Raw genomic sequence first — 27,318 nt, 5'->3', positions numbered from 1 at the left:
AGTCCCAAGCCTGCTCATTCCTCTTCACTGGCTTTCTACTGTGTTTAGAGTAAAGGCTTTACTTAACTTGCCTCTGCCACTGCTTCAGAATCTCCTTTCTGTGCTTCCTTCTAGCCTTAGGCTCATCTCCCAGCTTCTGCTCTCTCTCAGCCATGGCTCCTGCACTGGACAAGGGCTAGAATTGGTTTGCTTATAGTCTATGAAGGTGGGCCTGGACTTAGCAACATGGGGCTTCTTCACTGTTCTAAAACCATTGGCTCTCCCCCTCTCTGTCTGTCATATCTCTGTCTGCTGAACTCTCGGTCAGGTTTAGTGTCAAGGAAATTAAGTCTCAACTCCCAAAACAGGTCTTTCTATTTGTTAGCCCCACTGCTCTGTTCTTTCAAATATTACAAAGTCTTTAGTGGAACACTTCCATTAGCAACTGTCTCTCTTGCCTATGATCTGTATGAGGGACAGGGCCACACCCTTCTTGTTTTCTTCTATCGTCTCAAGCAGCAGGTGACAGGCAGGAACTGTCAGAATAGTTGCTGACTGAACGACAAGATGAATACTGATGCTGAACACCCTTCCAAACCCAAGTCTCTTTAAATTTTTGTTTCGCTGCTCCAAAGTGTCCCTTTGGGACCTTTAAAAATGTGTTGTGTACACATTCACAGTGTCAGCAGCAGGGTGGTACTGCTGATCTTAGAGACAGGACATCTGACTCCAGCCCATGCTCTGTGGACAGAGTTGGGGTTGGCTACTAGGTATGAAACTTCTTTGATCATCTTCTAGAAGGGTGAAACCAAACACAGAAAAAAACTAAACAGAAGGCAGAAAATGCAAACACACATGGATGCAAAGAGAATTCCAACTGGACCAAGCATGGGAGCAGGACCTAGGTAGGTGGTGAGTCCCTGGATGAGCCCAAGTTAGCACATCTGGGACAGCATGCTCACCTTAATTGGAACAGTTGAAAACTTTCTGGTAAAAAAAAAATCTATCCCATCTTTCTTTGAGACTGATGAAATGTGAAGGTTCTTTAGTCACTGATAGATTTTAGCAAGTCACTTAGACACAAAGGACATGAGCTTGCCCTGTGTAAAGTCGGAGTCTCAGGTCTCTGGCTGAGTAACGGAAAGCAGATTTGGGACTGGGGGGATTTGCTTTGGCTGCTTGAGAGGTAGGTCTCTGAAAGAAGCCAAGCCCTCTGCTGACATAATGAGGCACCCAGCTTCCTCCAAATCCTAATTATTGCTCTGCTAAAAATATTCAGTAATGAGCATGATCAGAGAACCTTTTTTATCATGCTTTTCAGAATTGCAGCGTTTGGTTATGGAGCTATTTTAAGAAGCAGCAAAGCACATGTTAATAAAGCAACTTTCAACAGTAGTAGGCACCATCGGAATGATAATGAGAAACATGGGCCTTACACTTACATCTTAGCTCCATCTTCCCATCTAGCTCTGCCAGAGGATTTTGACACTCAGTTCTGACAAACAGAGCATAAGGTTGCACCGCTTAATTTATACTCGTGATGTCTCTTGCTTCATTTAAACGGAGTTTTTGACTTTCCAAATAAACCATAGAGTATAAAAGCTGTACGTGGGCTTTTCTGAGACTCTTCTACAGGGACCACTCTATGGCCTACTCTATGAGCATCCCAACTAGATCTTTACAGTGCCTCTTCCTCCTAGTGAGGCATCACTGGAGCAGGTTCATGGACCATAAGGATCTCTGTGCAAAAGAAGTCACGTACCTTAGTCTTAGGCCTGCACTTCCAAGGAAAACAGAAAGTAAATTTGGTGAATGGTCACACTGGTAAGTTGCCCATGTCCCACTGCATGGCCCCACAGGCAGCCCCAATTGGACTCAGTGGGTTGACTATATTTTTAAGATGAAGACATGAAGATAGAAGGTGAGAGTATTGGGGAGGGTGTCTTTGAAAGGCTGTAAAGAGAATTTGGGTTGGCCATGATCCAGTTATATCGAATGCATGTATGAAACTCTCAAGGAATAATTTTAAAAACCCTATATTTTAGAAAAAGATATACATAGTCACAAAATAATAATATAGGGCTGGAGAGATGGCTCAGCACTTAAGAGCACTGACTGCTCTTCCAAAGGTCCTGAGTTCAATTCCCAGCAACCACATGGTTGCTTACACCCCTCTGTAATGGGATCTGATGCCCTATTCTGGTGTGTGTGAAGACAGCTGCAGTGTGCTCATATAAATAAATAAATAAATAAATAAATAAATAAATAAATAAATAAATAAATCTTTAACAAAGAGAAAGACCCACAACTCTCTTGCCCTTGAATTTCGGTTGGCCTCCTCAGTGACATGCTTATACTTAAAAGGTCATATAAATGATGCTCTGTGACTTCCAAGGCCAGGCCACAGGAATCCTTATGGCAGCTGCTAAATTTGCTTATTCCTTAAACAGTTGCTCTCAGCCTTCATGCTGTGGCAACAGGGAAACAATGTATTGGTGTTCCAGTGACAAATACCCCTGACCTCCGGGCTAACAGCTAATATCCAAAGCTGGCCACTATGTATATAATAACAGAGCCCCAAGCCGTCAGAGGACTGAAGCTCCTATCAGCATCTAGAAATTACCATTTGAAAGAGTCAAGCAAAAAACACTCACAGCCAATGGTAGAATGCTTGCCTATGGAGAGCTCTAGGTTTGATCCCTAGTACTACATTTAAAACAAAACAAAAAACAGACATGGGGATTATGCCTTGAATCCCAACTCTTGGGAAGCAAGGACTGGCCATCTCTGTGAGTCCTGGGCCAGCCAAATGTACATGGTGATATCTAGGCCAGTCAGAATTACAGATCAAGAGTCTAAAAAGAAAAAATGCAGTGATACTTCAGCGATTAAGAACAGTTTCAGAGGTCCTGAGTTCAATTCTCAGCAACCACATGGTGGTTTACAACCATCTATAATGGGATTACATGCCCTCTTCTGGTTTGCCTGGAACAACAGTGTACTTATATAATAAAATTTAAAGGGGTTGGGGATTTAGCTCAGTGGTAGAGCGCTTGCCTAGCAAGCGCAAGGCCCTGGGTTCGGTCCTCAGCTCCGGAAAAAAAAAAAAATTTAAAAAAAATCCAAAGGATAAAAGAAGTACCCAGTCAAGCCCTCTGTTAAGATCCTGCCTCACAAAAATCATGAATAAAATCAGCCTTTTAAGATAACTACCTTGGGAGTCATATTGTTATTACTCTTTTGCTAGAGACTAATCCATAAGGCGACTACTACCAGATATATGCTAAGGTAGCTAAGGAATTCTTAAGCGGAAATCCACTTAACCCTGGGGTCTCTTAGCTGGTTCTTAATCCCAAAGCAACTCTGCTGCTGTTTTTATGGAAGGAAGACTTAGCTTATGGCTCAGACCTTAAGAAGGTATTTGTTCCCCATGCTGTACCCCATTATAATGTCACTCACACACCAACCATGGCTTTTCTCCTCCTCTACAGCGTTTCTCAGCTTTCTGCAGCTTTCCGAGTTGGAAACATGGGATTTCTTCTCCTTGAATTCCTTACAAGCCACGTTAGGACTGAAAAGTATCAGGACCCTGGTTCCTACCCGGCTCTCCTGAGTTCTAAGAGCTCTCTGGCAGAGGATGATACAGAGCCAGCAGCTGGGGCGATGCTGGGTATTCCAGCAATCCATTTACACATGCCGCAGGCCTAGGGCAGCCAGCTTTTATGCTTGACTGTGTGCTGCGGACAGGGGATGCCTCACCTGCTTCCTTGATATGCTTATAAACGTCATCAGAACCGGCAGATGAGTACGGAATGTCATCGTGAGCCACAAAGTCAATCTATTGAAGAGAAAAGGGACATTAGCACTGGCATGGGGGCGGGGTTACAGATTTGAGAGGGACTGATGAGTCTTCCCTTCTCCACCCCAACCCCAGGACCTTTTAAAATAAAGTAGTTGTAGGATGCTGGCCTCTGGGCATAACAGCCATTAGCCATCTGCATCAGAACAGCTGTGACTACTTGCAAGAGCCCTTCAAGGTCTGCCTCACCGAAGAAGGCCCTGTCATCTAGGTTATGGCACCAACTCATCTGAACTTCCTCATCAAGTCCTCCTGCTGTCAAGTGGGCTGTCCTCCTGGGGTGGTCAGCCATTATTTATGGTCAACTTGATGAGATTTAGACTCATCATGGGAACACATCTTTGGGGCATGTCTGGGGTGGGGGTGGTACAGTGAATCTTTAGGTTAGGTTAATTGAGTGGGAAGACCCACCCTGAATATGAGCGGCGCCATGCTAAGGCTTGGCTCCTGGACCAATAACAAGGAGAAAGTGAGCTGAGCACAGGCTGCCATTGCTCTAGCTTCCTGACTCTGGATGCTGTGTGATCAGCTGCCTCTTGCTTCTGCTTCCACATACTCATTATCAGGATGAACTATATCCCTGGAACGTACAAAATAAACCCCACCTTCCTCAAGCTGCTTTGGTGAGGTGTTTTGTCACAACAACGAGACAAGTAACTACTGTGCCCTCTTGAACAATTTCCCTCTAATCTGCACACCTGCTAAGCCTCACCCCTGTTTCCTACTACACCAGGTAAATACGTCTTACACACTGAGCTTTTATTCCATCTCGAGAGCTGGCTTAGATGAGTAGTTCAATTTACCAGAGTATCACTCCTACCTACCACTTACAAGTTACAAAACTCATTAACTGGATTCCTCAACCTCAACACCGATGACAATAAGGGCTAGATAATTTTGGGGTGTGTGTATATAGGTGTCCTGCTCATTGGAAGACACTGAACAGCATCTCATACCTCCTCCCACTAGATGTCACTGGCAGCCCCTAGCTAGGGCAACCAAAATGTTTCCATACATTGTCCTTTGGGGTAGAAATTCAAGGGAGAATTACTGGATTAAATGATATGTAGCAGTGCTTAAAAATAGAAACTAGTACATAGTAAGTACTCAGTACATATTTTATTGTTGTTATTAATTCTAGCCTCCACATTCAACTTAGTCCCCCCCTCTTCAATGCATAATAATAACCCAGGGTAGCCATGACACTGAACTCATTTTATATAATAGCAAAGTCCTTAGCACAGTGCTGGGCATATGGTAAATAATAAATGGCATTCATCATTGTCATTATTAGTATCCTCTAAACTGCCTGTCATGTGTTGAATATACAATATATGCTAAGTAAAAAAAAAGCATGATTACTGGTAGTAAATCATATTGTACTTTTTCCTCTTTTCTTTTCATTCTCACCAGGAAATTGTCTCCTCTGCTATTACCCATGCACATTTATCAGTGTTCTCTATTCTCTTCTGCATTGCGAATTTAAAAATAGAAAAGAAAATTCTTAGAACAGCTTAATCTTATTTTTTTGTGCTGCTTATAAAAGGAAAGAATAGCTCCTAGTGTGGGGCTGGTAGGGAGATACAAAGAACATAATTTGATGCAGATCAAAAGAATGTCTCATGTTTTCAACTAATAAAAATCTTATGTTAGTAAGGATTTCAGAGTCACAAAATCATAGATAGAAAGTTCTTTCCTTAAAGTCTCACCCCTGACCTTCCAGATAAGATGTGCATTCATTTGTTTCATGCCGAAGGATGCCTGTGAGTCTGTGATCACCAACAATGATAACCTTGAAGCTCTTACAACGGGCCAGCCAGTTTTCCAATTTTTTTTTACTAGGATTCTTTCATTAGCTCTTTAAAATGGTCCTACAATGGTCCCATGAGGGGGACAGCACTGTCATCCAGTTGTAGAGATGAAGTAATGAGTCCAGTGTGGTTAAGAATCTTGCTCATGGCTCTCTAGTTGGAACAGAGAGGCAGCATTTGGTTTTGGCTAGACCATCTCTAATCCCTGCACTCAAGAAGACAGCAGTCCTTACTTTTGGGCAAAAGAAAGGTGTTCCATCAAGTGATGCCACATGTTAGCCCCTAAAACTTGCCCTTTTTTGAAACTGGAAGAGTCTTTGGTATCCCTGGAATCTTGGCTACAGAGCCAGAGTTGATAATCCTGTTATAGGGAGAACATGCAAGAAAGAGAAGTACCTTGTGTTTTTCCAGAAACTCTGGAGTAAGAGTCCATGGTGCATCTCTGATGACTTCGTCCACGTAGCGACAGTGTCTGAGAGCTTCATATCTCTCTGCCTCATTCATCACAGTAAAACCTTTGAATTTGTGAGTTAGGTCATCACTGCAAACTGAAACGGGCAAAGATAAATATTGCTGCCGCCCACTCCGTGGTAGACTTGGCTTCTTCAGCAAGACGGAAGTTACAGTAGGTGCTCGGCATCACTGAACTCCGTTTTTTATAGGAACAAAGGATGAGGAAAGGAAAGCAAACCTAAATGTACTAGGAATCCAGGCTTTCATTTTACTGTTAACTATAGCTGCATTCTTTTTTGAGACTTTCATCAAAATTATTCTGCCCACTATCTAATGTGACTTTCCTATATTTTTCCTCCTTCTAGCTCACTCTTGGGTGTCTGTGACTATTCAGAAATGAAATGACCAGCTGAAACCAGATGAAGAGACAAAGGAAAAAGGCCAAGAGGCCTGCATTGTACAAGGCTGGACTAATCAATATCAATTCCAATTCTTTCACATAATTATTGTACTTAGTAACCCAATTAGAACACACACACACACACACACACACACACACACACGCACATGCACACGCACACGCACACGCACACGCACACGCAGGAGGAGGTAGGTATTGATTCCCTGGAGGGGGATGTGGTGATTAGACATTACACTCCACGATGAAGAGGTGGGAGTTATAAAACAGAAGTCTGATTGAACAGAGTCTAACCTTCCCATAACTTCTGGTTCTTTCCAGATCTCTAAACCCTGAAGTGGGAATAGTAATTTCCTTTATCCCTGGCCTTAGAAAGAAATGGTTTTTATTTCTTGAAGATTTACTAAAATGGATTTTAAAATGAACTAAGCAACGGTCATACTTACTCACCTATGTTTTGGATGGCTAAGGCAGGTTTCCTAATGTTTCCTATGTGCCTGGAGGAAAGGTAAGTACCATGTTTATTTACCAGGACCTGATGACTGGCTTACTGAAACGGTCAGAGCTGCCCTCACTACCTCTTGCAATGAGATTTTTTTCCTTTTGAAGCATTATGTACACATAGTCAATTCTCCAATATCCTGCACCAAATCTGGCCACAGAGTTAAGTGTAGCCAACTGCCATGGTCAGCATCTCCAGAAAACATCCCTTCATGACTTCTTCATACATCTAATATCCAAGTCATCATCAAAATTGTTGGCTCTGCCTTCAAAGGAGAAAGAAGGTCATTTATGGAAAGATTCCTTTGGCCTTGGTACTCTTGATCAAAGGATATAAATTGTCAGACTGGAGGAGTAAATTTTAGTAATCTAATGTATTGCATGGTGACCACTTAATAATAAAGCTTGGTTTACTTTAAAATTGCTAAAACAGACTAACCACTCTTGCACAAACAAAAAAGTTAAATCAGTAAGGTGATGGATGTGTTATATGTATATAATTACTGATTTCTATATGTAGATCAAAACATCAAATTGTACCCAATAAATACACACACTTATTGTGCCAATGATAGTCATATGTTACTTTAAAACATGGTCAAGTTCTCAGAAGTTCATTGATAGTTGATTTCATAACTACAAATACTGAAGCATGCATTTATTCAAACTTACATGATACAGGTCAATAACTAGATATTGCCTTAGTGCAACTAAGACTCAGTAAGCATAAGATGCACAGGGTTACTGCCTATGTAAGATTGAATAGTGTTTTATAGTAAGCTATTTAAATAAGTAGGCATACTCTAAATTAACAATAGAAAATATAGTATAACCAGGATTTGGTGGCACATACCTATAACCCCAACATTAGAGAGGCTGAGGCAGGAGGATCATGAATTTGAGGCCAGCCTGAGATGTATAACAAAACCTTATCTCAAACACACAAAAAAAGTAAAATATAGTAAAGCTATTTAAGCCAGTAAGATAGTCGTTTCTTATCATTATAGAGTATTGCATGCTGCCTATAATTGTACAGACTGTAATGTTTTGGAGGTGAAGACTCACTGTACAGCCTGTAAAGGCTAAGCTTTAACTTAAATGTTGGGATTATAAGTGTGCACAACCATGATTGGTGTGGCTGTTTCGTTCCTGATGAATAGTACCCGGACCATTGTTGTTTATTATTTTAAATAAATAAATAAAATAAAATTTTATCTGTAAGTACACTTTGAGCACACACATCCACACGAGTCTAAAAAAATCTCTAGACACATACATACCAACACATACAAACACACCTACATAGCTCCTGTCTATTTACATCTTCTATAAATACTTCCTGAGATACTCTCTATTGTTGCAATTTAAATTATCAAAACATCAACTGTATGGCTGCATCATCAAAGGAACGTATTAAATACAAAAATAGTAACTGAGTCAGGCATGATAGTGCACACCTTTAGGCCCAGCACTCTGGAGGCTGAGGCAGGAAGATCTATGTGAGTTCTAAGCCAGCCTGGGCAACATAATGAATTCTAGTTCAGCTAGGGCTCATAGTGAGACCCTGCCTCAGAAGAAGAAACTGTGTGTGATCACTCATTTATTTTGTACTAACAAATGGGGATCCTTTTGCTCCTGTTTCCAGTTCTCACTGTTTTCAAGATCACATGGGAGACAATGTCAGCTTATCGGAACCACTTGGTTTTCAGTCAGTTGCAGTAGGCCAGCATTAGAGCCATGGTGCAATCTAGAAAACGTGCACAGCTGAGCATGCAGCAGAGGAAGTAAGAAGAAGCAGGTAGCAGAGGTGTTACCTACATCGCTACATGGCTTTGCCAGTGTTTGGGATTTTATAGCCCTGTCAGTCAAATGGGAAAACAATCTATATGTTGTCAATGTTTTTAGTTTAAATAAAGAAGTCACCCCTACTAGGCTTCTTATCACCTGGAATGAAAACTGGTCTATAATGGCTGTGTCTTATAGCATATTGCCATAGCTGCATGTGTCATGGAGTGTTCTATATCTGGCCAGGATAACAACCTAGGGACAACACCTTTTTAAATGGAAAACAGAAAATCTCTCTCTCTCTCTCTCTCTCTCTCTCTCTCTCTCTCTGTGTGTGTGTGTGTGTGTCTGTGTCTGTCTGTCTCTGTGTGTATGTGTCTGTCTGTCTCTCTCTGTGTGTATGTGTCTGTCTGTCTCTCTCTGTCTCTGTCTCTCTCTCCCTGTGTGTCTGTCTGTCTCTGTGTGTATGTGTCTGTCTGTCTGTCTCTGTGTGTATGTGTCTGTCTGTCTGTCTGTCTGTGTGTATGTGTCTGTCTGTCTCTCTCTGTGTGTGTGTCTGTCTGTCTCTGTCTCTGTCTCTGTCTCTCTCTCTCTCTGTGTGTGTGTGTGTGTGTGTGTGTACGTACTCTCTCTGGTGGGTTCCATACAGCTCTGTCTTTGACAAACTTTATAAGTGATTTTGATGCTTACAACATTTGCAAGTCCCCTGAGGCACAATATGAACAACTTGAGTAAAGAGACCTACTTGTCTCTAAATCATCCATCATGGTCAAAGGCAGGAGAGGGTGTGGGAGGGCAGCTAGTAGAGCCATAATGACTAGGTATTGATACACTGATGGTGTCAGCTTTTGACTCCATAAATAGGAACCATTTGTAGGCTACAGTATTCTATTTAAAAGCGGATCTAGGACTTTTTAAATGTTCTTCTAGGACTTTAAGGGACTACATGAAGAAACATATTGAGTAGAAATGAATTTCAGATCTGTTGGTTTTATATTTCAGACAGCGCAAAACTAGGTCCAGCCCACAGCCTCCCCGCTTTGGAATCGGCATCTGAGCAGTTTCATAGGACTTTTAGATGACTGAGATAACAGCCTCCTCATAGACTGCAAAGAAAACAAACATCCTGTTTACAGCAACGCACGGCTCTTTTCATACTCCAGGAGTGACCTCAAGAAGCAGCTGAACATGCTGACCCACATTGTCGAAACATTAATTATGCCCAAAGCAGCATTGTCGTTCTTGAGTCTTGGCAAATGCACTCTGACAACCAGATGGAGAACTCTAAGCAGTGGTGTTCCATGGATGAATTCACTGTACTCTGGGAGCTCACGCTGTGGCTAACCTATCCTGGCAACTTACTGTGCACAAGGAGAAGCACCCTGCTGGAGAAGAAAATAGCATAGGACTTGAATTTTGGATCCCCAAACTCGGAATCTTTTTGTTTTGTTTTCTTGTGTTCATTTTTTTTAAGACAGGCTCTCTTTGTGTAGCCTTGGCTGTCCTGAAACTCTCTCTGTAGAAAGGCTAGCCTCAAACTCACAGAGATCTGCCTGCCTTTGCCTCCCAAGTGCTGGGATTAAGGGTTTATAACAGCATTTGGCAAAGACTTGGATTCTAATCCCAGTTCTGCTCCACATTTACTAGAAAAGCTGTCCAGATGTGAACTGTCTAGTCTTTAAAATAGGGTAAAAATTTTTGAGAGTTCAATATGATGACCATGAACAGAGAGTAAGACTCTAAAATATTAGCCACTTATTAGTAATAATAGTAATATTGGACCACTGGTGGGACTATTCCTTTAGGTTTTGTGCTGTCCTTTCCTTGCCCCAACTCGAATTGCTTGTCCAGGGCTCTTGCTCCAAACTGCTTGTGGAAGTGCTAATACCCACTATGCTGGAAGACAGCTGGCTACAGCTCCTTGGGGCATTTGTATAAGGGACATGGTAACAAAAGAGAGTTCATCAAACAGTGGGCAAAGGCTAAACATCTCTAGAAACCACACGCAGTAGGGCTAGCAGCAGAACCTTAAGAGAGATGAGGAATGAGCATCTCTGGTAATTGATGTTGGTGCAGACCTCAAGAGCCTTAGCTGAGAATAGTGCAATGAATTCGCTCTCTGCTGGGAATTATCTGGAGCTGGATGAAGAGGGCTGTGGGGAATGTGAGCTGGGCTGAAGACTAGGAAACCCCTCTCCTGTTTTTACAGAGGTTTCAGACACTTGGCTGCAGAACGACTGCACAAGAAGGACTGAGACTGCATTTCCCATCTGCCACGAAAACTGGAATCCTAGAAGAATATGTTTTTTTAAAGAGCTATTTTCATTGTTGTTTATATTTCCACGTTACCAGGGGAATCAAATCTTGAGCCTCCTGAATAAAAGACAAGTGGTCTACCACTGACCTGTACCCTCAGCTGTAATTAATGAAAATACAATAAAGTATAAACCCAAGTTTGTGAATTAACGTTTACCTGTGCTGTACTAGGACTCACCATCATAGTAGTAACAGTTCTGTATTTATTGTTTTATTCTGTTTCCTTCCTTTGCGGTGGAGGTAGGTGTTTGGTGAGACTTACGCTTTAAAGAAATGTTTCGGCTTTAAAAAAAATCCCTTTCTTGTAAAATTTTAATTTATGGAGCTGTACCCCTTAATATTAAAGTGGATTTTTAAAAGTACTTTGTAAGTGGAAAGTCTGTTCATTAAAATGCTGCCAACATGGTAAGACTGTACAGGAAAAAATTTAAATCATTATTGGTTGCATGCTTTCAAAAATCACACATGCAAGTACTGTAATCATAATGCAAATATGTTACTAAAATTCAAAAGTAAACCATAGCACTTCTAGTTTCTGATCCTTTAATGAATTACTTCTGGAGAGCAGTAAAATGGCTTGGCAGGCAAAAGCACTTACAGGCAAGTCTTACAACCTAAGTTAGATCCCTGAGACCTATATGGGAAAGAACCAAAGCATATACAGGCATGCACGGATGTGTGTGTGCACACCACACACACACACACACACACACACACACACACACACACACATATACATACATACATACACACATACACAAAAAAATATATAAAGCAATAATTTCTGTTGAACACTAAAGACTTCCACCAACTACCTATCCATGTATGTGGATCAAAACAGTGGTTTTATGAATGAAACCACCCAGAGGAATTCCTACCATACGCCCACCAGTTGATGTAATTAATATGACATATCCTTTCAACTCACCACAAGCATTAATATTTGTTCACACATTAGTTCCAGAGCCAGCCATTCAACCAACAAAACAGAATGGCTTTTCCTTAAATGTGCCCTAACTCTCCTCGGGCTAGAGGTGTCTGTTATTAAGCTTGTTTGTGATACTCTAAAAAGATAATCTAAGACAAAGGTCTCTTTCTACTGATAACACATGGTCCCAAAGACATGCAGGGGTGGCTCAGGGGTGAGAACAGGGAGCTTTAAAGGAACCAATGTCTAGAACCTCAGCTTCTAACAGTATAATTTCCTAAAATTAATATGCCAGAGAAAGTTGTTTTCATATGAAACAGAACTCATTGCAATTTTCAAAAGAGGCGCCATGCACACCTTACTGTGGTGCATTGCAAGGGTGAGGAGTAAACTTTCAGGGCAAACTTTAAAGAACATTCAGAGCACCCGGAACCTAGAAACCAGTGCTTCTCACCTTGCCTAATGCTATGACCTTTAATAGAGTTCCTCATGTTGTGGTGACCCCAACCATAAAATTATGTTCATTGCTATTGCATAACTGCCATTTCTGCTGTTATGAATCATAATTTAAATGTCTGATATGCAAGATATCCAATATGCAACCCCTGTGAAATGGCATCCCACCGCCACACCCACCAAAGGGGTTGTGACCCACAGGTTGAGAACCACTGGTCTAGTGCCTCCTTGTCTTTCCCTCCTATATACAGATTTCTGTTACAAGTGAAAACCAGTGTTAGGAAGCAAACAGAGTAGAATGGAGAATGATGCAAATTTTGGCCTAACAATTTTGCTTCTGCTTCTCTTATCTATTATCAGAGAACACATGGATCTTGAGGGGCAAGGTCCAGGAATTCAAAGTAAACGGAGCACTGGAAAGAAATATTGAATGTGAAAAATAGCTTTTTCATGTAGTTAAGGGTAAGCATTTTTCCAGCTATTCTCAACACTCATATTGAATCCTAAAATGGCTTTTCTCTCGTAGTTAAGAGTAAGCATTTTTTCCAGCTATTCACTTCAAAATCACTTTAATAAGCCAAGGCTCTATAGACTGGTACGGCTGCATCTCAAAAATGTATCTGGAATATTTTCCAGAATTATAAAAATTTTAAGATATACTGGAATAAAGGCATGGGTAAAACATTTACATTATTTTTACATGCATTACGCTATATTTTACATGCATTATTTTAAAGGAAGTTAAAAAACTATTTTATAAATTCCCATCATAAAAATTTTCATTTATAAATATGCCTTATCCAATTTCATCTTCTAAGATGTTTGTTTTCTACCTCCTTGTGATAAAAACTAAACTTACCTACAAATCATTTTTAGTAATATGCTTCTTTCTCTCTTTAAATCCATAGGGAACTTTTAATCATGGTACCTAATAAAGATAATTGAGCTTATTTCTGACTTTTATACTTGATTTTATGGAGTTATTCCTGAAAGCCAAATAATACAATCTGACATACACACTAAACATTTAAAAAACAAATAACATGCCATTTATTTTATTTCTTTTCATTTTGTTTTATTTTATTATGAGACAGGGTTTCTCTGTGTAGCCCTAGCTGCCCTGGAACTCACTCTCTAGACCAGGCTGGCCTCCAACTCAGAGATCCACCTGCCTCTGTCTCTTTAGTGCTGGGATTAAAAGCTTGTGCCACTGTGCCTAGCTCAAAATAATATGCCTTTCAAAAAGACACTTCTCATGTGAAACCCTGCCTCAAAGGGGAGATGGACCCGCAGTTAAGAGCAAGCATTGCTCTTGAAAGGACCTCAGTTTGGTTGTCAGCATCCTCATGAGGTGGCCGATGGCCTGACTCATACCATCTGTAACTTCAGTTCTAGGGAGATGCAACACCTTCGGCTGCAAATACCCGCACTCACATGCACGTACCCCCCAACACACACACATGATTGAAAACAAGAGAACAAATCTTCTTTTAAAATCCATATTTTTCTTCTTATAAATACCCTATAATTTCATCTGTGAATTGTATTGCATCTCAACAAATTAAGTATGCTGGCTCACCGTCTTCTTTATAACATTTGTTGGATCTTTATTATTTTAATCTTGAATGATTGTGTGTGTGTGTGTGTGTGTGTGTGTGTGTGTGTGTGTGTATAATGATCATTTCTTGGTATTTTTTATAAAGCTTCCTGGAATGTATTAATATAGTTGAATAAAAAACCATTATGCTGATCTCCAGGTTTTTAGTAAATCTGATAATAAGGCCCCATTTTGCCTATTAAAGAAGGGTATGCTCTGCAAATCCAATAGGTTAAAATCCTAGCCTCAGTACTTTGTTTTTTAAAAAATGTTTTAAAAGTAACTGCCAAAAATATTTTTTTTCCAGAAATCGTTGGATTGGTGATGGTGTGACGCGATTACCGATACCTCCGTTTCCCCTCTCTTTTCCATGTACCTGCTTGAATAAGTTGCTTTCAAGTAAAGTAGCAAGGGTGATAATTAGGAGCCATTTGATAAGTCTTGATAAAACCTTTTGTTACAATTTCCCAGAAAGGGAAAGAACAAATGATTCTAAAAGCTTAGTAACAGATCCCTTTGCAGGTCAGAGCATCTCCAATCCATTCTTTGCAGATCTTGTCAGGCTGCCACTTGACAAGCCAATGAGACTGCTTTAACGACAACAAGAAACTGTTTTCATCCAGCTGCATATGCAGCAGAGGATGGTCTTGTTGGGCATCAATGGGAGGAGAGGCCCTTGGTCCTGCCAAGGCTTGATGCCCTAGTGTAGGGGAATGCCAGGGTCGGGAGGTGGGAGGACTGGGTGGGTGGGTGAGGGAGCATTCTCATAGAAGTAGGGGGTGGACTAGCAGGTTTCTGGAGGGGAGACCAGGAAATGGGACAACATTTAAAATGTAAACAAAAATGCAATTTAAAAAATGGTTCATTGAGCTAAAGAATTCAAAGAATCGCGTGATTTCACATTAACTGACTCCTTCCATTCCTACCTGTATATTTGTGTGAACAAGTATTTCAGTACTTACTATAAAGTAAGGGAAGCATAAACAAGTTATTGTTATACCTTGCCTTGATCTTGCAATAAGTTATATTTACCCATAGATACAATCCATAAATAAGAATCTCCTATTCATCTTACTAAAAGAGAAAATGCTGATCAAATTTATTTTTGTTTAACAATTGCTTATCAAAATGTGTAATGTGGTACTTGTGTTCGGATTTACACACCTATTTCTTCTTTAGAACTATGACAGAGGCAACTAAAAGATTTGCAAGCACTGAAGTATCACACTAAGAAAATTATAGGCAAGAACAAGTTTGAAGAGAAAATGGAAATTTATAAAGTATTAGAAAAAATAGTTTGTTTTGTATTCTACAAATATATAATGGCACATTTCAAAGTTTTTACACACCACTGGAGGCATGTAAGTGACTGAAAAATAATGTTTAATTAAGTTAATTAAATTGTTTTGGGATAGGCAGGGTTTGCTGAATGGTTCAAACTGGCCTGAAACTTGCTACCTACATAGCCCAGGTTAGCCTCAAACCCATGATTCTCCTACCTTAACCTCCCAAATTCTTGTCTTATAGTTATATACCAGCATATCTGGGCACAAATTCAGTGTTATCATTCTGGCTCCTGGTGTAGTATATGTTACCACACCATTGTAAAAAGGAAGAAATAACTGAAATAATCAATATGCTTTCATACATTTATCAGAGAAATAAAGGGAAAGGGCAACCCGTTGTTAAAGGGAAGAGAAGTGAAGGAGAGAGACAGAAAGAAGGATAAGAGAGGGAAACGAAGGAGGGAGGGAAGGAGGAAGAGAAAGACAGAATATGAACATACAGAATATATATCACAACGCACTGACCCGGAAATCCGTAGACGGAAACCTCTCAAGGTGCCAGTGGCAGCAAGATGTAAAGTGACAGCTTGCCGAGGCTCATGTGAACCCATGAGAGGGTTCAAAATTCTGGGTTACATAGTTAATTATGACCCACCCATACCAAACCTCCTCCAGGCTCAGATCACCTAAGTAACTGAAACCCACATGCTTCCAAGGCCTTCCCAGGGCCACAGTAGCCTAGAAGACTCCAGGTGGCAGCACTTAGTCTAAAGACGAGACAGAGAAGTGAACAAGAAACAGTTTCTCCTTTGGGTCCCTTCATATGACTTGCCTAGTAGCCACTGGTTTTCTTGTCATTCTCAAAGAATTCCATTCAACAGTTACATGGTTAGTACCCTTTGTAAAATTTGCAAGTTTCCTTCTGAAATTTCCAGAAAGTAGTTTGTACACTTGCATAATATAACATGGTACTAGACACTGGGATGTTCTGGCTGTATATTTTTTCCCTCTCGGAGACCTCAAGGATTATTGTAGTGCTTAGTCCAATGCAGGGCCATGGGAAGTGATCACAGGGGATGGCTATGAAGCTCGTCACAGTGAATGGATGTACCGCTTCCAGAGCTAGTGAAGTGACATGCAGGTTTCCCCAGTCAAGTACTAGATCATCACCAAAATTAGAATAGGTGAGCCTTCTAGAGGAGGAAAACTTCAGTCTACACCAAGCCATATTTCTCTTTCCATTCTCTTAGGAAGTACATCAGCTCCTTCACTGTGAGCCAAGATGGCCTGGGTGTATAAAGCTCTTTCTTTATCACACTGTACTTACTCGTACAACCAATTAGGTCCATCCTATTAGCATGGCACTGTGCTAAGTTCTGCAGATCACACACGAATGGCATAGACAATGACCTTATGCACCATCAATCATCCCAAATCCTTTTAGTTGTCCAAGATTTGAAATCCCTTGATCCTCTAGAAAATTTTAGAAACTCAAATTGGATCATGTCACAAATAGCAGGAGAAAAGCATTAGTGGAAAATATGAGGTGGCTACCCTTGGTGGTATCATTAATCTGTCTCTCTCTCTCTTTTTCTCTGGTACAGTGGTACACAATTTCATGATGTAATTTCTCCTATGGTTTTAAATGTCACTTTAAATTTCAGGTATTGAACAAGTGAGGTGGTATGGGCTGAACTGGAAACATTAACAATGTCAGATTTTATTGATGGACATCTGAAAGGGGTACTTTGCAGAAAGCATATTATAAGGCAGTTTCTGGACAAAGAAATGCACTTCTTACCTCCTACCAACAAGTAGCTGTTGGGAAACAGGGTTTTTGCTTGCATAAGTGCCCTTGCATGACCTGAGTGGAAGAGGTCGAATATTCCGTCTGCATATACTCTAACAGGCCTGTCAACTGCGGAAGAAAGAGACACAGTTAACACAACTACACAATAAGGAACCCCCATTACCTTCCATTAGGACAGAGCCACAGGTTTACCTACAGAAGGCACAGTATCTATATATTATCAGTTTAACAACAGTGCATAAAATTGATTTTTAAAAAATAGACCCTTTGAAAGTTGTCAAAATACAACCAAAAAAATTAAGAACACAGCATACAGTGTTTCCCAACAAGGAAAACAAACACAGAGCACTGGCTGTTCTCTTCACCCCACTTGGAATCTAGATGTCTGATCATTGAAATCTACCCACTACTAGAGAAACTAAGGTTGCCTTTTAGAGTTTTTCATTTTGTTCATTAATGATTTTAGACATGGACTTGGCCTGAGGCCAATTTTAAGCATTTAAGTGAGTCCTGTTCTCAAAGACAGGGATTCTTTGGTGTCTGACATTCAATGCTCAGACTGTTGGTCATTTTTCTTTCCCATTCCGAAGTTCATGGGTGACTGAAGTAAGCTGTGATAGGGATGTTTTCATGTCATAAATAGGGAAAGGCTACACAACAAGGCTCACTTCACCTTAGAAAGCACAATGTTTCCCAGCATATCACTGTACATCGCCACTCTGGGGCATAAGATAAAGGCAGCATGGGCCAGGCCCAAACGTATGAGGCAGTCAGTGCATCAGTTTTGTATATAGGGCTGGTGCCTTGGATTAGAAGCAATCACTTGGTCCTTTAGTCCCTTCTGGTCTCGCAGGATGCTATTGCTGATCCATACTAGAAACCAATTTCCTTTGACTCATGCCGAGTGGCTGGGTTTCATCAGTGTAGTATATAAAGTGATCACAACATGGAGGGAGAGGGCTATTGTTCTTAATATCTTAATCCTGATAGACAAGAAAAAGAAGAGGAGGAGGAGGAGGAAAGGGGAAGTAAGGAGAGGGAAGGAGGGAGGGAAAGAGAGGGAGAGAGGGAAGAAGGGAAAAAGAGGGGGGGTGGGCATGCATACCATGGTATCATCAAAGTCATCAGAGGATGACTTTGAGAAATCTGTTCACTGCTATTGGATTTGGGGCTCACAGTCAGTCCACCATGCCAGTGCAGCAAATAGTTTCACCCACTGAGCAATTTCACTAGCCTGGTGATATTTTAAATAAACATAAGAATTCTATTGGCTTTTAAAATATACACATATATTATATTCATGCTATAAGATGAAATATTAAGGGGATGGGATATAGCCTCATGGTAGAGTGCCTAGCATGTAACAAGGGTCTGAGTTCAGACTTCAGCATCACACACACACACACACACACACACACACACACACACACACACACACAAAGGGGAACTGAACTCAAAAGAGATCATCACAAACTTCCATTAACTGATTTAGGATTTAGGTCTAAAATTGTGATTAGTTATTGATGCAACCCGACCTTATTAATTTAGAACATAAAGAAATATCACATTAATAGATTCAGATGGTACAATCTTGCTAATAAATTAAATTTCTGCAATAAAAAAAACTAGAGATTTTATGTCAGTCTGAGAACTGCAACTATTTTCAATTATATACTATTTTGAACAAACAGAATTGCTTTCACAGGATGATACTGTATTCTAAATAAGGCGCAGTAAACAGAAAATGCTCTGAAATAACAAACTGTCTAATGAGGGATCTTGGATTTCAATGCTCTTATTCAATTGCAATTCAATTGAGGAAAATTTGTTTTAAGATATAAATCCCACAAGAAAGCAGATGGCAGTTTTGTGGAAGTTTTTGTTAGCGATTCAGAGGTGATCAGGATAAATGAATTCAGGAAGCAGAGAGGAAGAAAAGTAAAGAAAGACGCCATAATTACTGGGGGAAAGGCCATTTAGTAAATTTCAAGACTATCTGTAGAGTTGATTTTGCAGTCAGATCACTTTTTAAAATTGTAATGTGTCAGCAATTTCCAGACTGGGAAACTCCTACAGGGCCCAAAGCAAAAAGAGGAACCTGGTTCTTTGGTCTCTTCAAGGGATGGGGGAATGAGAAAAAGAGGGAAGGGGCAGAGAGGGAGGAGAGGTGGGCAGGGAGAGAGACTATGGATAGATCGACAGAGGTCAAAATGGAGCAAATGATTACAGTGAAAGCGTTGTTTATCTGCTGCACTCACATACCTACCCTCACGGCAGGGCCTGTGGATGTCTTCACTTAGTCCTGAGACTAGCTGAGGACAGCCCTCACCCAGAAGGCCTTTGTACTGGATGAAATAGGGGTGATACAATAGAGACTTAGTCCCAGCTCTACCCAGTTATAACACCAGTTCTCTAATCTTCTCAGGTTTTAAAGATTAAGTTAGATAGGGCACATTCTGGCACTGAGACCCCAGCCTTCCTACCTGGGAGGTTGTCAAGAGTTACAGCTTACTGGGTCCCAGCTCAAGTAGACAAACTCATACTCCGGTGCGAAATCCCAGACATCAAGTCCTCCTGGTTACTGATGCAGGCTCCAGTATAAGAAGCCTTGCCACTTGCCAGCTGAAGGGCCTTATGCAGCTTTGCAACCTCTCTAAGCCTTCGTTTCCTCCTGTATGAAATACTGAAAGACTTGGCCATGTTGAATTGTGAGAGGAAAATGATAGGATACACATAAAGGCCTTAGGACCTTGTACACATTGAGTAGATGCCTAACACTCGTCGTTGACACACTGTCCTCTGCCCTGTGGATTCCTTTAAACTTGGGTTGTCTGTGCATTGCAGTGGCAGTAGGAGCTCAGTCTGTTTTACCATCATCAATGCCTTAAATCTTTAACTCGCTCAACTAGTCATATTTTTCACTCTGTCCTAACCGACTGGGCTGGTCCACATTTACCCCCAGACAGCTGTCTAGCTCTGTGCTTTCCTGCACTGTTCTGATTCTACCCCTACAGAATGACTGTTTTCTGTTGGCATGGTCCAAAAGTTCTGTCAAAAGAACAAGCTATGTTCTGCATCCTCCGTTAGGGCTTGCCTGACCTCTCCAGGCCATGGGAATGTGCCGTTCTCTGAACTGTCACTTATCATCAGTGTTGTACAAGCATACATGTGCCCGTGGCTTTTACTTCATGTTTAACAGTCTTGCCTCTTTAATTACCACGAAAGCCCATGGGGAGCAGACATGGTACTTTATAGTTTCTTCTCATCCCCATTGCTCTTCTGACATAAGCTACAGGAACAGATGGAGGAATACACTACTAGAACAGAACCTCGTCTTTTTAGGGCTCGCTTAAAACAGAAAAATGAAGACATTTCAGAACAGGTACAATTATAGTGACTTAGTTCATCAACCCCTTGAAAATGGACTTTTTACGGAACCTGTCTGTCACAAAAGCCATGTGGAACAAGACATTGTCCCTGTTTTGCCAATGACAAGATAAATCCAGACCTTTTCATGAGTCGCCAGAGTCTGTGGAACTAGTAAATGACAGAGCTTGGCCTTAAGCATCTCCTGCGTTTTTACCTTGGCAACCTCGATGTGTCTAAGTTATTGCTGTTTTGTTTTTTTTTTTAAACAACAGACTCTTACTCTTCAGCCCAGGTTGTCTTGGAACTCACTACACAACCCACGATGTTCCTGAATTCACAGCTGCCCTTCTCCTTCGGCCTCCTCAGTGCTGAGATTACAGTTGTAAGTCCTCATACTCAACTACCCACTAGTATTGTCCTCCATTCTCCCACTGTACTAAGATTCCACTCTGAAAGTAAGCCCTGTTCACACAATGCTTTGTTAGAACTTCAGATGTCAAGACAGCCTCACCTGGAGTTCCTAAGCGGGCCTGAGCAATGGTCAGTTTTTCATGAGGCGCTTGGCACTGGCAGCTGGACTCATCGGCAAATGGGGCTGGTGCAGTCAGGGTCTAGAAGGAAAAAAGAGAAGGGAAATACATTCTGATCAAGATTTCTTCAGCACCATCCTCCTCCCTTGAAGTTTCCCGTTTGGTAGGCAGGTACGACTACGAAGAGAATAGCAGGTCACGATGGCTCACACCTGTCATCCCCGTGTTTAAGTGAAGAGCCCAAGGCAGGATGATCACAGTAAGTTCCAAGCCAGCCTGAGCTATGGAGTGAGTTCCTCAGTGTTCCACAATGGCTCGGGCTTCAGAGAGTGAGACTGGCGGTGCTAGCGGGAAGAAGTAGAATATATCTGCTGGGCCTGCCAGAGCAATATTGTACTCCTAGAAATAAAGCTTTGTCACAGTCCCTTCCCCCTCCTCTTTAACTCACACATCAGGAATATTAAGAGCTAGTCAGGCATGGTGACTTACACATGTAATCTCAACACTCAGGAGACTGAGACTGGAGGATGGAGAGTTCAAGACCAGCCTGAGCTATAGAGTGAAACCCTGTATTCAAAACTAAGAACGAATAAAAGAAAAAAGAAGAAATAGCAGGTTTGTACGATGCCTACCATATGCCAGGGGTTAGATGAGATGCTCTGGGGTTGCCATCTCTTTCTGGCCTCCCAACACACTATGCTGCATACATACTATGCCTATTTCACAGAAAAGGCAACCGAGGTTCAGTAAGATTAAGAAATATGCTAAGTCATGCCCTTAGAAAATCATAATGCCCAGCTTTGAGCATTTCCCAACCAAGAAGGGCAGTCTTCAGATATTTAGACTCACCCACACCCGGGACACTCTGCTGAAAGGAACCTCATATTCAGAAGCGTGGCACGACATCTCCTGTAATACACACACACACACACACACACACACACACACACACACACACCAGCCTGGCCAATCACAGATGCCGACGTCTCTTCAATGCAAAGGCCAAGCCTGATATCTGCACCGGAGAAAGCCTAAAAGCACAGCAATTCTGGCGGGCTGCAGATAGCTGCTCCTGTGGTAGCTCCCCCAGCTACCAATGGCTAGAGGCCCCGCCCCAGGCAGCTTGGGCTGAGGCTCTGGGGAACGCTGTGAGAAAGATGTAGTCACTTGGAAGCCTGCCCAGGAAGTGGCCCTGCATTTTTTAGTCAGCCTCTTAAAATGAAAACCTCACTCTCTCCAGACAGAGGAAGACAAAGCGGGCGGTGTTTTTTGTAAACAGGGCAATTCAGACTTGTCCATTTGCAGTCTTTGAGCTATGTCATTACCACAGTCACCTCGGGTTTCTTGTTCCTGTTTTTGTTTTAACCTAAGGTTTGCTAGTCACTGTAAATATTATTCATGGTGCTGCATGAATTATTAGAAATGGAGATAGGTGTATTCCTTAACTTGGGAAGATGTGGCTGAGGAAGGATCTAGACATTTGAGCAGGGGACATGATTTACGTCTGCCATTAATTTATTCATATTTCTTCAGTTACTTATTTACTCAAAGCTATGTCAGCCGCCATATGAAAATCTAGGGCTAAATGTAGGGATAAAGCTATCCCACTCCTTGGCTTTTTAATTTTGTTAAAGTCAGGACCTTGTTACATATCCCAAGCTGACCTTGACCTCAAAATCCTCCAAACTTGTCCTCCCGAACGCTAGGCTAGTAGGCATGCACTATCATTCCTGGAAGTTAGTCCTTGCTTTTGACAAGACCATGTTGTCTAAGACACCAAGTTCTCTACACTGACAAGAAGCAAACTCTGCCCTGGCCCCATCCTGTGGCCTGATTCAGTACCTTCTCCTCTGAGACAGGAATCCTGCTGCACTTTTGAGATCTCCTACTTAGTTGCCTAACCCTTCCATAACTCCCATCCTGTCCTTAAGGGCTCTGGCAATAAACCAAGACTCCAGCGAAAACGTAACTCCATTTTTTGTTTTTGTTTCGTTTTGTTTCTCTGATTCATTAGGATACATTTGGAGGGCGCCAGTCGAGCAGAGAAACGTGTGTGATGTGGCAAAGGAGTGCCATCTGTATTTGTAAGACTCCTGTTCAAATCTCCTTTGTAACACTTACTGAGTGTACACTTTAATTAGGCTCTTCTGGTTTAAAACATGCACTAAAGTTAGCTCTTGGGTGGGTGATATATTTTGAGGCACAGTAAGTGGAGAAAGGAAACGAGCAGAGTGTGCCCTCGGCATGCCAAGTGTTCTGCACCAACCTGTCTGCAGCATGTTTCTTTCTGGTCCATCCCCTTGCATCCTCTACCCGTCTCTGCTTGCTTCCCATTCCCCAGAACTTCAGCTTATATGCGGCTCCACATGGTTTTCTCAAGTTTCCCTTCACAAGCTACCCCGAGGTTGCTTTGTTTACTTGCTTGCTTGTATCGACACAAGGTTTTGCCAGGTAGCCTAGGTTGACTTTGAACTCATGATCTTCCTCAGTAGTAGAGTGCTTACCTAGCACATACAAAGCCCTGGGTACCATCCCTAGTACACACACACACACACACACACACACACACACACACACACACACACACACACACACAGTTATAAAGTAGAACCTGTCTGGCTAAGCTCATATTTTTAAATCAGGATCCAACCAGACTTGGCTACAGCTGTGTCAGGTGCACTCTTGGGTCCAACAGCTGTGGCAGGGAAAGTCATGGCTGGCCCAATATTATCCCTTTAGCAGGAACTAGCTACACATGTGGTGAAAGAGTTATTTGACTTCGCCTGTTCCTAAAAGCAAGTTCTGTAATGGAGCTGGATTCAGTCTCATGTGCAAAAGGGGTATCTATCTTACAGGATTGTTCTGAGAAACAGCGGTTATATGTATACTATGCTTAGTAGCCAATTCATCGTACCTACAACTGCTCTCCTTACTCATCAGGTCACACATAGCACTGCATATTATTGTATGGTGATAGATAATGCAGTTCTCCATACAAATAAGAAAAATGACTCAGGAATGCATCTTAACAATGCACACAACCCAAATTAGTAAAGTGGTTGCGTGTGTGTGTGTGTGTGTGTGTGTGTCCGCGTGTGCACGCATGTGAATAAGCCTCATGTTTGTGGGTACCCACAGGAGCCAGAAGAGGGCAGCCAATGCCCTGCAGCTGGAGTTGCAGGCAGTTGTGAGGTACGTGACACAGGTACTGTGGACCAAACCCTAGGTCTCCTAGAAGTGCAGCAAGTACTACTAACTGCTAAGCTATCTATCCAGACCCAAATAGAAGTATATTACATTAATGATTTCTTCATCTGTTTCTGTCTTCTTGTTGTTGTTGTAAGGATTTTTAAAGATACAGTCTTACCATCATGCTAGCCCAAGTTAGCTGTAACTTGCTATATAGCCCGGGCTAACCTGGAACTCATAAACCTCTTGCTTCAGTGTTCACGTATTTGGATTTTACACAGCTGTTTCATTTACATGTGTATATGAACAGTTAATCAAATAGTCTAAAAATGACTAGAAATATTTTTATGTACTGGCCACAAAGCTTACTAGACAAAGTGTTGTTTCATAAGGAAGATGTGTTATGAGGGCATGAAAGCTAGCATTAAAACAGAGAGAAATTTTACTGAAAGATGAAGATAGTTTATGTATGCTGTGCATTTTGCTGTTGATTCTCATGGCTCAGAAGTAAGGAAATGGGAAGACTGAAGAGAAGGAAAACACGCAAAACCCCTAAGTGCCTATGTGTGCAGCATGCGCACAGATGAGCCTCTGTAACTGTAGTTGGCGTGGGAAGGGCTCATATTTGTAATATACAAAACAACTACGCATAGAACAGGGACAATGCAAAATAAGCCAGTTGAATCCCCGCTTTCCGGAAGTTTTCCTTTCAAAGTGATGCTGAAATGGGTTGAGCATTTGACACTACATTGGAACAATGAGATGGCTCAGTGGGTGAAGGTGCTTTCCGTGCAGGGCCAGCAACTCAGGTTCAGTTCCTAGAACCCATGTAAAGGCAAATAATAATAATAATAATAATAATAATAATAATAATAAATAATTTAATTAAAAGTAATTAAACTCTATATTCAGCAAGACTTGGTGAAGGCCTGGCAAATACCAACCACTTGTATAACTTGAAGTAATATTTTTTTTTCTTTTTTTCGGAGCTGGGGACCGAACCCAGGGCCTCGCGCTTGCTAGGCAAGCGCTCTACCACTGAGCTAAATCCCCAACCCCTATATTTTTTAGTCTGAACACATCAGACTACAATTAATAACTTTTCGGGCTGGAGAAATGGCTCAGCGGTTAAAAGCACCGACTGCTCTTCCAAAGGTCCTGAGTTCAATTCCCAGCAACCACATGGTGGCTCACGACCATCTGTAATGAGATCTGATGCCCTCTTCTGGTGCATCTAAAGATAGCTACAGGCTACAGTGTACACATATAAATAAAGTAAATCTTTAAAAAAAAATAACTTTTCAAGAGCAAAACAAATCATTTAATGTCTAAGGAATCTATGCTCATTAGGTTCTGTTTTCTTTACATACAGTCAATGGGCTCACCTCAGAACAATCGAGAATAAAATACCAAGAGTCTCCTAGGAGGAGGGAGGATGGGGTTAATCTGGCCTTTGACCTATCTAGATGTCTACATGGGACCAAGGTCCCTACCTACTCCTCAAACCTTACCAAAGCCAAGATGCTTACTGGGGTACTCTGATGTATTTGACAGGCCTTTTGTGAAGACATGAAAGTGGGGCCCAATGACACAGTATAACAACTAAGACTTTGGGGTTGGGGATTTAGCTCAGTGGTAGAGCGCTCGCCTAGCAAGCGCAAGGCCCTGGGTTCGGTCCCCAGCTCCAAAAAAAAAAAAAAAAAAAAAAAAGAAAGAAAGAAAGAAAAGAAAAGAAAACAACTAAGACTTTGATTGTCTACACAGTGATGCATATAAAGTGTCAGATATATTTGCTCATTTAGTTTATACAAGAACTCTGCAGGATAGGCACAGTGTCTAGCAAACTATGCAGGATCTGTCTGCAATAGTGACATTAATTGATGACAAGAAGCCATTTCATAGGTAGATCCTTTAGATTCAGCTGTCATTTTGGCTCCCTCTGAACTGAGGAAATATTCAAATTTTTAGATAAGAGAAGACCACAGAAAGAAGATACAGAGATGCCTGATAATCTGGAAGGGGAAACTCAAAAACAATTAACTGAAGAAGTAAGAGTATGTGGCAGATATTTTTTACCCCCGATTTAGACGCTAAGGTGCCCAGATCACCTTTTCTAGTGTTTCTAGCACAAGCTACACAGTTAAGTTATGCTAGATGTCTGGAAGGTAGGCAAGTAAAGGAACAAATAAGAAAGGCAGGAAAGAGGGTGACTTGGGCAGCAATCTACTAAAGTGAAGAGTTGCCCTTTCAGAACATGAAAGGATAGTAATTCAAAAGGCAATTCCAACCATTTCATATTTGTAACCCAAGTCCCATTCTTTTCAATATACAATTCATAGAAATCAAGTAATGAGACTAGTGAGTGTTATCAGAACCATAGACCATGCCTCCCTGGAGAACCACATTCAAAATTGGACTATGAGATACAAGAGTCCATTCAGCACAAGAGTGACAACTTTCAAGGGATAAGAAGCCCTGGCCCAGTGCCCCAGACAGACCTCACATGTACATGGGCCTTGGAAGACCACAGATTTGGTTCTAGTCCATAGTAAAAGTCTTCTTGCCTAATTTAGGATTTCAGAACACCCAACCATTGCTCGTGAACGTGCTTCCCATTTGTCACATGTGTTCCAGTTATGTAAACTGTGCCACAGTACCATATAAAAGCTATACTCCCAAAAGGCTTTGCAAAGGGAAGGACATTGTATATTGGACATTGCTTTACAGAATCTCTTTTACTGAGACTTGTCATATATTTACCTAAAACTTAGGCTTACGTAGTGGGGAGTGTACTCAAGAGACTGAGGCAGAAGTCTCCTGAGTTCCCAGCCAGATTAGGCTACCTAGGAGTTCAAGGTCAGCTTGAGGTCCATAGCAAGACCTCTACAAGTATGTGTTCAAGCAGCTGCATATGCACACGAAGCTACATGTCCATACCTGCATACACACATAGACATACATATATGCACATGCACACAGAGATAGCTATCAGGTACAATATGAAACGTATGATACAATTACTACTGGAGTG

The 27,318-nt window shown here is 41.4% G+C and overlaps 1 protein-coding gene across 6 annotated transcripts in view; it reads right to left on the bottom strand.

Annotated features, from left to right (window-relative positions):
- Pcyt1b (phosphate cytidylyltransferase 1B, choline) overlaps positions 1 to 27,318 on the bottom strand; it is a 93,527-nt gene that overhangs the window by 20,292 nt on the left and 45,917 nt on the right. For 2 of the 6 annotated variants that reach the window (XM_006257017.5, NM_173151.2), the window contains exons 2-5: positions 21,080 to 21,179; positions 17,191 to 17,307; positions 6,046 to 6,197; positions 3,739 to 3,817 (exon numbers count right to left, since the gene is read on the bottom strand). In XM_006257017.5, the coding sequence (XP_006257079.1) occupies positions 3,739 to 3,817; positions 6,046 to 6,197; positions 17,191 to 17,307; positions 21,080 to 21,179 (448 nt within the window). Of the gene's footprint in view, positions 1 to 3,738; positions 3,818 to 6,045; positions 6,198 to 17,190; positions 17,308 to 19,682; positions 19,883 to 21,079; positions 21,180 to 21,310; positions 21,443 to 21,947; positions 22,205 to 27,318 lie in introns of those variants that run through there. The other 4 variants (XM_039099519.2, XM_039099521.2, XM_006257016.5 and 1 more) reach the window with 4 other exon arrangements.

This window comes from Rattus norvegicus, chromosome X (genome assembly GCF_036323735.1).
Source record: "Rattus norvegicus strain BN/NHsdMcwi chromosome X, GRCr8, whole genome shotgun sequence".
Taxonomy (NCBI): domain Eukaryota; kingdom Metazoa; phylum Chordata; class Mammalia; order Rodentia; family Muridae; genus Rattus; species Rattus norvegicus.
The sequence above is the reverse complement of the archived record's forward strand: the minus strand, read 5'-3'. Positions and strand labels throughout refer to the sequence as shown.